The sequence below is a fragment of the Miniopterus natalensis genome, chromosome 14 (assembly GCF_054644295.1).
Source record: "Miniopterus natalensis isolate mMinNat1 chromosome 14, mMinNat1.hap1, whole genome shotgun sequence".
In the NCBI taxonomy this organism is placed as follows: domain Eukaryota; kingdom Metazoa; phylum Chordata; class Mammalia; order Chiroptera; family Miniopteridae; genus Miniopterus; species Miniopterus natalensis.
In genome coordinates this window covers 37,562,868-37,577,369 of record NC_142094.1, presented here as the reverse complement: position 1 = coordinate 37,577,369, position 14,502 = coordinate 37,562,868, and the positions used below count along the sequence as shown (strand labels likewise).

General features: G+C 35.8%; 1 protein-coding gene and 1 non-coding gene across 5 annotated transcripts in view; both read left to right on the top strand.

Moving 5' to 3' along the window:
• IDE (insulin degrading enzyme) overlaps positions 1 to 14,502 on the top strand; it is a 78,395-nt gene that overhangs the window by 26,116 nt on the left and 37,777 nt on the right. For all 4 annotated transcript variants that reach the window (XM_087824451.1, XM_087824450.1, XM_016220792.2 and 1 more), the window contains exons 3-5: positions 776 to 983; positions 4,048 to 4,217; positions 10,894 to 11,016. In XM_087824451.1, coding sequence (XP_087680577.1) covers positions 776 to 983; positions 4,048 to 4,217; positions 10,894 to 11,016 — 501 coding nt within the window. The remainder of the gene's footprint in view (positions 1 to 775; positions 984 to 4,047; positions 4,218 to 10,893; positions 11,017 to 14,502) is intronic.
• Positions 11,564 to 11,691, top strand: LOC148091548 (small nucleolar RNA SNORA51). The gene has a single exon (XR_015715674.1). It is a non-coding gene; the product is annotated as a small nucleolar RNA SNORA51 (small nucleolar RNA).

The window sequence follows — 14,502 nt, the reverse complement described above, 5'->3', positions numbered from 1 at the left end:
TTGCTGAGGTGGCCTAGTAGCAAGGAAATTCATTCCCATCCTTTACTGTAACAGTTCTAATGCTTTCACTTTTGTACACTTTGGGTACACTAGAAAATAGATTTCCTAGATTCTTGTGTGCACATTTCTTCCACATTTAATGCTGCTTTACTCAAGTTGCTTCTTATCTATATGTACATTTAGCAAGGCATATTTTCTTTTTATTCCTCTCTGAAAAACTTTTGTTTAACTCAGTGGCATTTTAAAATTGAGGAAATAAAGTAATAACCATCCTATGTTGAACAAATAATTATTGCCGAGCGCAACGCAATGTGCTTTGCAAATATCTAATTTTTATTCACACAACTTTCTTAAGTTAGGTATATGTAGAAAAGTGACTGAGGCAAGATGGGTAAAGTATTGTGCCCAGAGTTTCACAGCTAGTAGAGCTGCTGACCCCCAAACCAGTGCTCTTAGCACTCTGCTATGTTGTCTCCTGCAAAAAAACCCCACAAAACAATAGTGAATTCAACTCCTTCCTTCCAGTGTGATGTGTGAGGAAACTAATGTCTAGAGAGGTTACAATCTGCCCAAGGTCACCAACTGATTAATGTCAAAAGATGGATCTAGAACTAAACAATATTATTTTAGAGCAGCCTATGCTTAAATTTCTCTGATTGTATGATTGGAGTTTTCATGCTAACAGAAGTTTCAAATCATTTGTAACTTATCTGTACTTGATATCGTTCAACATAAAAAATGATTTATAATATATATGTTTTCTCTACTCTTTCAGGTTCATTGTCAGATCCTCCAAATATTGCTGGCTTAAGTCATTTTTGTGAGCATATGCTATTTTTGGGAACAAAGAAATACCCTAAAGAAAATGAATACAGCCAGTTTCTCAGCGAGCATGCAGGAAGTTCGAATGCTTTTACTAGTGGAGAACATACCAATTACTATTTTGATGTTTCCCATGAACACCTAGAAGGTGCCCTAGACAGGTAATGCTGAATGCTCTATGAATTATCCAACTTTGTGCATTTACCACATTAATTCTAGTAATAGTAACAATTATTTTTATAAAGATATCCTCACAGCTTTATAGCTTAACAAAAGGTATTTTAATCAGTATCGCCGTCCCCCCAACCTCGGGTTTTGTAAAAAAAGAAAAATAATAAGTGATCTTATATATTTACTTATGGTAGAGGAAAAATAATGGTATGACTTTAAACCAGCCTTCAGGCCTACAAAATGCTTTATTGACTTATAAAATTCTCACAGTCCTTCCCATTCTAACAGGTATTATTGTGAAGCAGGTGATGAAAACGAAACTGTAGGAGTGCCCTGGATGTCTTTTCAAACATATTCCTATTCCAGAATGCTAGAGCTTAAATACTCGATTCTCCTTTAGTTCCTCTGCTCTCAAGAATACTTAGTAGATACAGACTGATTTTACCTACAGTTTCAGCTGTGGGGACATTTTGTGAAAGTATTTTCTATAGCAAACTCCCTTAGGCCGATTTAAATTCTTGGTCAAGTTTCTATACAGCTAACAATTTAAAATTTTTTGTTATATCAGTGATTCGATTCATTATTCAAAGTGTAATTTTTTTCTTGGCAAGTTTTTATAGTTTTCTGTATTATCAAGTTGTAATCTGAAGCTTTTCAGTGGGTCTGTAATGAGTTTGACTTTGCAGTTATAGTAATTGTCAACTTTGTTGACTTATATTAATAATAGTTCTATTTTTTTAAGCAACCTAATAGTTTGAGTTTATTCCTTAGCACAAGGAATATCAACAAGGTAAAGGCATGGGTTCAGGATACATGGCTGGGTCAAAGTAGCCTGTTCCTTATTCTAGCTTGTGTTTCAATCTTTAGGCAGCAGCTTTGAGGTATAATCATCTTTTATATGTATTCCCAGAACACTAACATTAAAATGAGTTCCCTGGGATCATACACTGAATTTAATCCCCTGCTTTACAAATGCTACTGCAGATGTTCATATAATAGATCTCTGTATGATGGAGATGTCTGTCACTTAGCTCAGAGTGAAAAAAACATTTGTATAAGAGCATCTTTTTTTAAAAAAAAAGGCTTATACTGTGTCACAATCATGACCCTTTATGTGGGCCTATCCAGCTATGGTATGTAGCTATTAGACACTTTTTCCAGCCTGAATATATTGAGGTAGGTAAAAGAGGTTGCATGTCCAGAAATAGCTCTGTCTCAATATATCTTTGATTATAGACTACAGATAGATGGATTTTTCTTTGGATTAGTATGTGTAAAGTACTTATCATAGTATTATATTCACTATGTGCTTAAAATAAATATCAAATGATAACAGCCTCCTTAACAGCTGGACTGTGTGAGGTAAAATTGCTGAGATGTTACAGCTCAGGAGTCTCTTAGGTCCACTGAATAGTAGCTTCATTCAGACATACCTTCTACTCTTGGCTTCATCTGAATCCTGGATCTTGTTTTTATAAGATGGAGGCTGAAGTTTCTTAAGAATTACTATATGAAATCATGATTTAAATTGCAACCTGATATAGGAGAGTTAATTTCTTAACTAAAGATATCTTAGTTAAACTTGGTACTACTATTAAAGAATAGCCTCAAGAAAAGCATATTAGTTACTTATGTTAGGGTTACATGCCATGTTATTTGTGGAATCACTGCTTATTAAAAATTTAAAATACTCAAAATTTCATAGAAGCCCATAGTTACATCTTAGTCAAACTAGGTCATAGGTTTTTCACTCCATTGCCCCCCCCAATTAAAGTAGGTTTGTTTGTTTGTTTGTTTCCATAAGGAGAAAAATTCAAATAGAGCCTTTTAAAACTAGGTCACATAGATTGTCCTAAAATGTCTGAGTCTTAGTGAAATTGCACCTAAAACTGTAAATTTAAGATTTACTTGCCTAAGAACTGTCACCTCCCTTTTCTTTTTTTGGGAATTGGCCATTCATAACAAGGATCTTCATAGATAGGCCAAATTGCCAATCTGAAATAGATTGTTGCTGTCTCTGTAAATGTGCTTTGACTTTTTGGTGTTGTGACGTTGTGATTTATAATAAGAAATATATATTTGGTCTTTTTTTTCTGGTCCTGACTCATAACTCCTAAAACCCTTGCATTTTCCTAAGCGATGAGAGAAATAAAGGTGTCATTTGTTATATTAATGAGTACTTTGGGGAAGCCCCTATGTAACCTGAGGATGGGAGCCACGTGATTAGAGAGTTGGAACATTTAGTCTTACCCCTAGATCTCCAAGGAGGGGAATGGGGCTGGAGATTAAGTTCAGCCACCAGTGGTCAATGATTTAATCATTCTTGCCTATGTAATGGAGCCTCCCTAAAAACCCCAAAGGACAGAATTTGGAGAGCTCCTAGGTTTGACCACATGGAGATTTGGTGAGAGAGGCATGCTCATAGGGACGGAAGCTCCTCACCATTTCCCACATACTTTGCCCTATGCATCTCTTATCTGGCTGTTCCTGAATTATATCCTTTTATAATAAACCAGTAATCTACTAAGTAAAATGTTTCTGTGAGTCCTGTGAGCTGCTCCGGTAAATTAATTGTATCCAAGGAGGAAGTTGTGGAATCCCTCCAATGTGTTGTTCAGAGGGTTGGTCAGAAGCCTAGGTGACAATGTGGACTTGTGATTGGTGACTGGTAGGCAGTCTTGTAGGACTGAGCATCTGAGCTGTAGGCAGATAGTGTCATAATTGAGCTGAATTGTGGGATACCTAGCTGGTGTCGGAGAACTGCTTGGTGGTGTGGGAAAAAGACATGGGAATCTGTGTCATTACTGGAGGTAATCATTTTATATTTTCACTGATTATTTAACACCTCTGGGGTAGATCGACTTCTGAATTTACATAGGTTCAATATTATATTTTTCTTATGTTACTTAGAACATATTTTATATTCCTTAGTAGCAATGGTAGTTTTTTCTGATTCTGTAGGATTAATATTTCCTATCTGTTAAGTTTCAAGCATTTTTTTTAAAGGCCACTTAAAAAAAGTGACAGCTTTCAAATTATATTTCACACCCTTAGGTTTGCACAGTTTTTTCTGTGCCCCTTGTTTGACGAGAGTTGCAAAGACAGAGAGGTGAATGCAGTTGATTCAGAACATGAGAAGAATGTGATGAACGATGCTTGGAGACTCTTTCAGCTGGAAAAAGCTACAGGGAATCCCAAACACCCCTTCAGCAAATTTGGGACAGGTTTGTCAACAGCAGATTTCATGCATAAGTTCTCCTTGACCTCATTTAAACCCATGGCCTCTTTGTGTAGTATTGTATTTTACAGTTTAGGAGAGATTTCATAACTCATTTTTACCTATATTGTTTTTATAAACTTACAGCCTGGAGCTTAGAAGTGGTTGTTATATCATTGTTACTTCCTTTTATTTCTTTTTTTTAATACATCTTTATTGATTTCAAAGAAGAAGGGGGAGGGAGAGAGAGAGAGAGAGAGAAATATCAATGATGAGAGAGTCATCATTGATTGACTGCCTCCTGCACGCCCCTGACTGGGGATCAAGCTTGCAACCCGGGCATATGCCGTGGCCAGGAATTGAACCGTGATCTCCTGGATCCTAGATCCATGCTCAACTGTTGAGCCATGCCTGGCCGGGCCTTCCTTTTATTTCTTAAACCATATACCCACTCTTAAGGTATCTTCCTGGTCCCAGTATAAGCACCTATATTTGTGACTCATGACCTAAGATGAGGCTGAAGCTTACATATAAGGGCTTCATGAAATTGATAGGCTGTTGAGAACAGTGACCAAATATGAAGTGAGTTTGTTGGGTAGCAAGGTATAGCATTGAATTCAGAGATTAGAAACAACAAGGAAAAAGTAGTTATAATCTCTTTAACAGATGACTATCATTTTCGCTAGTAGTTCCAAAAGAAGAACGTCAAACAGGAGTCAGGTTCTTGGCATTGGACTTTGTACGTAATACTCAGGACGATATTCTCAGAATTGTAGTAACAGTGACCTAAGTGATTATTTGCCCTGTAGAGGGTTACTCTGGCCATCCCATTCAAATAGGGCTCTAATGTTAAGCAGAGCAGTTAGAGTTGTGAATAGACATTAACCAGAATTTCAAAGGGAGAAGATAATGGATCTTTTTATTCTAAAGTCTACTTTCTAAATAATACTTTTCTTCCCATCTTTTAAGTTCTTCTAGCTGGGCTAATAATCAAATTAACAGATATTAACAGGAGAAAATAAAATTTTAATACATGCGCATGGGGAATTCATGTAAGCATGAAAATTTCAAAAACAGTGAGACAACTTTGGATATATATGACATTTTGTACAGAGGAGTAAAGGGGGTTGGGGGAATGGGGTCTTAGATTTGAGAAGTGAGAATGGGTGATTTATAGGTAGTTGAGAAAGAGGGGAACACATGCCAGGCAAATTCTTGCTAGGCAGGCAAATTCTTGCTAGGCAATGCAAAAACAGTGGGACACAGGGTATCTAGCTAACAGGTTTCTGCCTGGAGTCCTCCTTTTTACCACACTTAATTCAAATTAGGCTAAAATGAATATCCTAAAATTCCCTTCCTGGAGTAGGTCTTTCCATCTAAATCTCTTAGGCAGGAAGGGGAAAGGTCAAAGGTTCTTTCTGAGCCTTGTTTCTTAATAAACAGCTTAAAATCAATATCCCAACAGGCAACATCAGGGTGGCAAAACTTTGATCCCCTTCACTTGTCAATAGAAGTGCTATTTTTAATGCTCACCTCAAGGCTTGTTGAATCCTCCTGCTCCCAGCACCCTCACTTCTACTCATCTAGAGCATAGCATCTGCTATGGGGATGGCCCTGTGCCAGAGAGAATGCTCTAGAAGACACACAAGCCTCTGCGCTCAGAGTGCTACAGTGAAAGGTTAGAGGTGGGGATGATAGGGTGTAGAAGAAACTTAATGTGGAGAGTCTTGATTTTATAATTGTACTCTTTTTAAATTCAGTTTTTTACTAAAAAGTGTTTAAATATTTATTCAGTACTAAAGTATTTAAAGTAAAAACCAAAAAGTCTCCCTTTTCCTCATCTACTCTTGCCATTCCCACTTAACAGATGTAATTATTGTAATAGGTTGCTATGATTTTAAAAATACTGCTTTGGGGATTATAAAATTACATATAACTAATAGATTGTTTAGTGCACTTTCAAATTTATGCTTATTATGTAATTTAACTTGGGGGACTTTTTAAAAAGACTATAGAGAAAGCTTTCTTTCAGCTTGGATACCATAATATTATACCCAGCAGCAGCCAATTAGCATACCTTTACAGAATTAGAAGTTGTTTTTAAAATCACAGTTAGAACCAGTGATATTGTATTCTTTATATTTATATACTTGGCACCGAATCAGTATCAGTATCATTGCTAAGGTGAATGCTGTGGTCCTTAAAATGTCTGTGTAAAACTAATTTGTTTGAAAAGTGCCTTTAGTAGAGAACATCGACTGACATATGTGGGATATCAAGAAGGGAATGTGAGTTAAAATTTTTTTCAAAATTATTACATGTTCTTTAAGTAGTCTCTTTGGTAGGTTGGATACTTATACCAACAATGCTGCTATTGTGCAGAACAAGTTGAGGCTCCTTTTTGGGAGTTGCCTTATTTTAAATAGCCTTACTGGTGACAAATCACAATCAGTGTAATCAGGAAGCAGCCATAAATTGTCCAGAAATAAATCCAGTGAGTAATATTACTTCACAAGCAAAGATAAAAGGTCCTAAAGGAAAGTTTCAGGAGTGATTGGCAAAGAAAACATTGAATGACCATATGTATATGGGTGGGGTTTGAGGGCATAGTGGTTGGTTTTTATAACCACTGACAAGGCTAAGCAGTTAGTCAGCAAAGGATGAAGTAATATAAACAGCCAAGAGTTGTGTAAGCCAGACTCAACTCAACAGGACAGAAACTTGATGGAAGTAGTGCAGATGCTAAGTTACCTTCTGATTTTAGAAATATAAACCAACATTGAACTTTTTGGAGTAGAGGTTCTGTCATTTCTAAAGTCAGATACATTTGAAAATATGATGAAAGATCTAGCTAGCCCTAGAAGTTACACATACAGGAAATTTTGTAAAAGTGATCCTCAAAGAAGAGTCCTTATCAGAAATTTATGCTTAATTTATTTATTTTACTTTTGAGTGACTTCAGATGTGTCTGTGAATGTGGGCCATTTTGCCCATCAAGGGATTATGATTTATTGTTATTTATTTTTAAGAAAATTCTTGCACTGTTCATCCTTTACAGTGTTTTTTCATGCTTCAAGAATAATATAGATCAGTGGCTTTCAAACTTTTTTTAAACAACCCATGGTAAGAAGGATATTTTTACTTAGCAACTCAGACATGTGTGTTTGTGTAAGTGGCTAAAACAAAAATTTTACCAAACAATATCTATCTCACATCTTGGGATGAAGTCTGGTACCCTCTGTTAAATCATTTCTTTTTAAAAAATTCTGGTCTGCCAATACGTTAAACTTATTTCATTAAGATCAAATGGGTTTCAGTCCACAGTTTAAGTAAATCAAAGTCATAGGCAGTCATTTCAGTAGACTTAGAAAAAATATTTGGTAAAACTCAGCACTCATTCATGAATAAAAACAACCAAAAACTCTTGCACTGATAGAAACCTGTGGCAAACATCATGATTAATGGTGAAGTTTCAAAAGAATTTCCACTGTAAGTAAAAAACAAAACAAGAATACCTTCTAATCACTTTTTTGTTCAGTTGTACTATAGGTACTAATTATTGCAGTAAGTAAAGGGGGAAATGTGATATGTAAAAGGTAGAAAGGAAGCAAAAGAAAACTTTATTTCCTTATGATATACTTGTCTGCATACTCAAGAAAATCTTCAGATCACCCGTTAAACACAAGATAATTTACCAGAGTTGCCAAAAGAAAAGAAGCATACTAAAACTGTGTTCTTCATAGATGCCAAAATTCTCAACAAAATACTAGCAAACAAAATTCAAGAGTAAAATAAAGGATTATACACCACGAGCAAGTGGATTTATACGAGGGATGCACCGGTGGTTCAACATCCACAAAACAATGTGATTTATCACATCAACAGATACAAGGATCAAAATCATATGATTATTCCAATTGATGCAGAAAAAGCATTTGACAAAATTCTATTTATGATAAAAACTCATCAAAGTGAGTATAGAAGGAGCTCACCTCAACTTGATAAAGGCTATATATGACAAGTCCACAGCTAACATCATACTTAATGGTGAAAAGCTGAAACCTTTTCATTTAAGATCAGGAGCAGGAGCAAGACAAGAATGCCCACTCTCACCACTGTTACTCAACATAGTACTGGAAGTCCTAGCCACAGCCGTCTAACAGAAAAAGAAATAAAAGGCATCCAAAGCTATCACTATTTGCAGATTACATATTACATATAGAAAACCCTAAAGAATCCACACACACACACAAACATAAACTTAAAAGAATTCAGTAAAGTAGCAGGATACAGAATTAATATACAGAAGTCTGTCGCATTTCTATATACTAGTAATGAACAATCAGAAGGAGAAATGAAGGAAACAGTCCTGTTTACAGTTGCATCAAAATGAATGGAGTACCTAGGAATAAACTTAAGCAAGGAGGTAAAAGACTTTTCCTCTGAAAACTATGACATTCACGAAAGAAATTGAAGAGGATACAAATAAATGGAAGGATATATCATGCTCATGGATTGGAAGGATTAATATTGTGAAAGTGATGATACTACACAAATTTACAGATTCAAAGCAATTCCTTTCAAAATATCAGTGTTCTTCTTAGAACTAGAACAAATAATTCTAAAATTTATACGGAATCACAAAACCTCAAATAGCCAAAGCAATCTTGAGGAAGCAAAACAAAGTTGGAGATGTCACACTTCCTCATCTCAAACTATGCTACAAAACTATAATATTCAAAATAGTATGATACCGGCACCAAACCAGACACATAGATCAATGGAACAGAATAGAGTCCAGAAATAAACCCTTGCTTATGTGGTCAACTAATTTATGACAGAGGAGGTAAAAATGTACACTGGAGTAACAATAGTGTCTTCAACAAGTGGTACTGGGAAAAATGGACAGATACATGCAAAAAAATGTAACTGGACTGCTCTTTTAAGCGTATAGAAAAATAAATTTAAAATGCGTTTACAGACTTAAATGTAAGGCCTGAAACCATAAAACTCCTAGAAGAAAACAAAGGAATTAAACTATTTGACATAAGTCTGAGTAATAGCTTTTTGGATACATCTCCTTCAGCAAGGGAAGCAAAAGCAAAAATAAACAAATGGGACTGTATCAGACTAAAAGTGGACCTAAAGAGGAGGAATAGAGATTAGAATGGTAAGATGTTCAGGGACATTGAAACCAAAGCAGAGTGAGCTAGAGCTGGTTAACCTGAAAGAATGGTGAGTTCTAGGTGGAGGCCATGATCTTGATCTTTGTAAACTTTGAGTTGAGATTTTTTTTTTTTTAACCAGAGTTTTGGCTAGATTGTGAATAGGCAAATCGGATCACGTTTAGACTAAAAATCTGATTTCTGTCCAATATCACATATATAGTCTGTTAAAACAAATCTTAATTTCTCCAGATTCGGGTATCCCAGTGTGTTGGTCTTTGTCCAAATATTGTAGGAATCTGAGTTTGGTGGTGTAAATGACTAAGGAAGCTCTAAGCCTAGTCCCTCGGGACAGAGGCTTTTAGAATTTTTCATTTAGTGAAAAAGGGAAGTACCATCAATTCTCAAGTTTCACTGTAAAATGAGAGAACTTCAAGCCATTACATCAAGAATGTGTTCTGGCATAGTTTTCTGTCTGCAGATGAAAGACAGGAGCCCATTTAAGCAGGAACAATAATAAAAGATATACTAGGTAGGCTGGCCTACATGGCTCAGCGGTTGAGCATCGACCTAGGATCCAGGAGATCGCAGTTCGATTCCCGGTCAGGGCACATGCCTGGGTTGCGGGCTCGATCCCCAGTCGGGCCTGCCCAGCAGGAGGCAGCCAATCGATGACTATGTTTCTGTCTTTCTCTCTCCCTCTCCCTTCATCTCTCTCTAAAATCAATAAAACCAAATATATATAGATATATATTTATATATCTATATATAGATATAGATATAGATATATAAAGATATACTAGGTAGGATCTTAGGATAGTTCTAGTTAAGACGCCATTTTTAGAGAGAGACCAATCGTTGAAATTCCATCTCAGTCTCTAAATTGCAAGATATTTATTAGAAAGGTGGTAATTAGTTTGGCTACTTGTTTTGATATGCATATTTCATCCTAATTTGATTAGTTATTTGATATCATAAGAGATCTCCTACTGGTACATCACTTGAGACTCATAAAAATAGCATCGCATCCTATTTTTACCAGTCTAGATCAAATTCATGAGAATTTACATCACAGATTTAATGCTTCAGCCAAGAATAGTACATTTATCTCCACAAGTAACTTGGCAAATTCCAAAAAGATCCCTTAGTGACTATGGTAAATTAATTACGGAGCATGTAGGGAATTAAAGTAAGTGTGAATGAAGGCCATGTGGATCTCATTTTGTCTTCTAAGTGCTCATAGTACCTACTATTTCATAGGGGTTTTAAGAAGTATAATTTTTATAAAGCATTTTAAGTTCCTGAGGGAAAATTCTCTATAGTTCAAAATGTTTCTAGTTTGTACTATACTGTCTGTCTTCTTTATCCAGCTTACATTCAGACATATTTGACTAATCATTATGTGTGTACGCTTGAACTCTGTTTTTTAAGTTCACCTTATAGCAGTGTTGTAATAATTACAAAATTTTAAGCACACATAGTTTGCCTTCTCTGAGAAATGTTTTTCCTCCCTTCCAGGTAACAAATATACTCTAGAGACCAGACCAAACCAAGAAGGCATTGATGTAAGACAAGAGCTACTGAAATTCCATTCTACTTACTATTCATCCAACTTAATGGCTATTTGTGTTTTAGGTCGAGGTAAGAATCCTTAAAATTTTTTCACTGAATTGGATAATAAAAGTTTTCCATTTTGGCTTTTTCAAAGTATTTGGAAGAAGGGTATCCAACATTACCTTTTATCTGCTCAGAGGCTTTTGAAAATGATTTCCTTTTAGGAAAAAAACCTTAGGTGACTTTAAATGGAAACCTGAAGAAAATATAAATTAATCATAGGTGCTTTAATCATATAAAATGAGGAAAGGAAGTATAAAGGAAAAGATTGAGAGATTTGACCTGATAACTCAAAATATTAGGAACAATATTAAAAGACAGATGATGATGAACTGGGAAAACTTCGGAATATAAACCACAAAGGTTTGATTTTTTTAAAAAAAATGCAAATTAACTAATGTAATATGTTGTTTCCCCCTATTAAATTATCATAATTTTGTTTTTGTTTTAAGTAATACTCATCATGGAAAAGAGGTACTCTTGTATTGGTGGCAGTGTCTACAACTTATACAATTATGCCACACTTTCTGGAGAACAGTTTAACAAGATGCGTTATCTTTAAAAAGTATATTTTGGCCTCCTGGTGCTTACCACAGGCTGTGTTCTTACACTGACTGTATAGAGGAGGAAGCAGAGTAAACCCACCCCATATATACCTCAGCCCCAGCCCTTTGCCTGGTCTGTGTTAATGCGGGGACATGGGGAGGGAAAAATACCTTTTTACTTTTAGAAGCACAATCCGAGGAAATAATCAGAGTTGCTCTAACAGGTGATGTACAACGATTTTTTTGTCAATATTGCAAAACTATCTAAATGTTTAAAATAGGAGATTGGCTAAAATAGTGATGTTATAGCAATATAATAGAGCATTTTGTAGAAAATGGTATTCCTCCTCCCATCTTCTGTCCTACCTGCTTTGTTTTTCTTTATAACACTTATTACCACCTGAAATACTAAATATTTGTTCATTGTTGCTGACCATACCAGAATCTTGTTCACTGTTTGTCCCCAGTGCATGGGATGGTGCTTGGGGACAAAATAGAAAACAAAAGCACTCTATAAAAACGTCACGTGCTATGTGATCCCATGTGTGTATGTAAAAAGATTCTAATAAACATAAATAGGAGACATAAGAGAAAGTAGAAAAACACATAATGTGGGATAGTGGTTAAGAACTCATTCTTTAGAGTCTGAAAGCCTGGGTTTGAATTCCAAATATACCAACTGTTCAGTTGTATGTCTGTGAGCTAAGAAAGCTACTTCAATTCTTTGACCTTCAGTTTTGCATTTGTAAAATGGAGGTGGTACCTCATACTTGTGAGGCTTAATGGTGATAACGCAGAAAAAGCGTTCAGTACAGTGCTGGACACATAGCAAATGGTTCATAAATGGTGGCTACACTTAGCATCCCATAACCATGGGATTATGGATGACTTTTGTTCTCTTTGCTTTTGTTTTTCTAAGTTGTCTGCTATTGGCAGATGTTACTTTTGTAGTTAGAAAATAAGCAATAGGAACCAGGATATAAAATGAGTCCAAGAAGTGAGGGCTGATTTAAAAATGTATAGTTTATAATTCTGTGTGTTTTCTAAATGTAGGTAGGTCTAGAGTGTTAGATATCATTGATATTTAGAGCCTGGTCCTGGGAATAGATGCTTCAGCTGTATTTTTGTCTATGTCCTATTGAGATAAAACACATGATTTCAATAAGCACTTATTGGGCAGGTTAATGACAGCAGGTGAATCAGACATGAGCGTTGCCCTGTGTTCTTGGTGTAGTGGAGGTGACAGAATACTGTCTAAAAGAAGCGAGATGTTTCAGTTCCCTCTCCCAGTGTGACTGACCTCCTGTGCTAAGCTCAGTAGGCCTGATGAGGGGCCTGGGACAGGTGTCCTTACAGTGCAGAAGTGTTAAGAGGAAGCAGGATCTTAGAGGATTAATGGATAATCCGTTCCTCCTTCTAGGAGGAGGGAAGAAAGAGTTACTGTATGGAAGGATCTTTGTCACAAAGGGACAAAACAAGTTTTTCTTTGTTCTCCCTCGGCGCCATCCCCCTAGCTGTGGCCACACTAATTACCTGGACACTTGGCAAATAGGTACCTATCAGGTATAGACACTGGGAGACCGACTCCTAATGATGTACAGATGAATGAGACTCGGTTCCCTGATCCCTGGCAGCTCACAGCTTAGTGGTGAAGAGAGGCTGCAGTGTTGTTACAGCTGCCTCACCTTAAAAGGGCTATATTGTGAATTTATGCTTTTAGACTAAGACTCGAAAGGCACACATGGTAGAATCTTCCTCTAAAGGGCTTGGCCGTCATCAGCACTTCACCGTCCACCTTGTTCCATGTTCCATGTCCCATCTGTGTCTCTTTATATCAGAGATGTCACTGACATCTCTTGCTCCAAATATACCTGCTTCATTCCTGAATTCACTTGTCATAGAACAGGCAGCCACTGGTTTGCCTTTTATTTGGCTCTGGACATTTTGGGGGTCCTTCGTACATGTCAAAGCGAAGTAAAAATAATGTGTGTTTTGTAAATAAAGTGCAAGTGCCCACATTTATAGGCCTAGAAGAGAATTTCAGACTATATAAGGGCAGTTCTCAAATAGTGATTAAGTGCTCTCTAGAGGTTTCATGAAAAAGTTCAAAATGGGTCATAGAACATCAAGGGAAATTTCTCATTTGATCCAAATGCTTCCTGACAGTAACAAGTGATAGATGTTTATACCATTTATAAGTAACCTATTTTTGAGGAGACAGAATCAAGGTGAGTGGTTATCTTGTATATAAAATGATAGCTTTTTTCACTATTTCCTTTTTAGAATAATAGTAATGTCTATATATAGAAAAAATTTCACCTGACACTGAAAGGCATAAAATGGAAATTAAGTTCTTCCTTACCCCGTCCTCTGACTACTATACCCTCTCTCAAAAATAGTCACCTTAATTTACAAAAAAAAAAAAGATAGTCACCTTAAGTCATTTCTTATTATACTTCCAAAAGTAGAATTTTGTTAATATACTTACGTATATGTATGTATGTTAAAAAATGAAACAAGATTATATCGTATGGCATTGTTTTATAGCCTGCAATTTTCACTTAATAGAGCTTTGAGATATTTTTATGTTAGCATATGCACATCTCTTCCTCATTAACGGCTGCATAAAATTCTAATGTAGAGTCATTTCATAACATTCACAGATTTATAAATGTTTAGGTCATCTTCAGTTTTTGTTGTTATAAACAGTATGCAGTGAACATCTTATAACTTTATAAATTTTTGCAAGTATAGCTCTTTATAAAAAAATATAGGTAGGCAATAACATAAGAGAACTTTAAGTGGCCACATAATTTTATCAATGATTAAAAGTGTTTGAGTGAGTTTGGAATATTATAATAAAGAATTATTTAATGTTAGACCTTAGAAGAGACTTGTGATCATCCCACCCAACTTTCTTGTTTTACAGAACCTGGAGTGGTTAACCAGTTTGTTCAAGTAGTCAGTA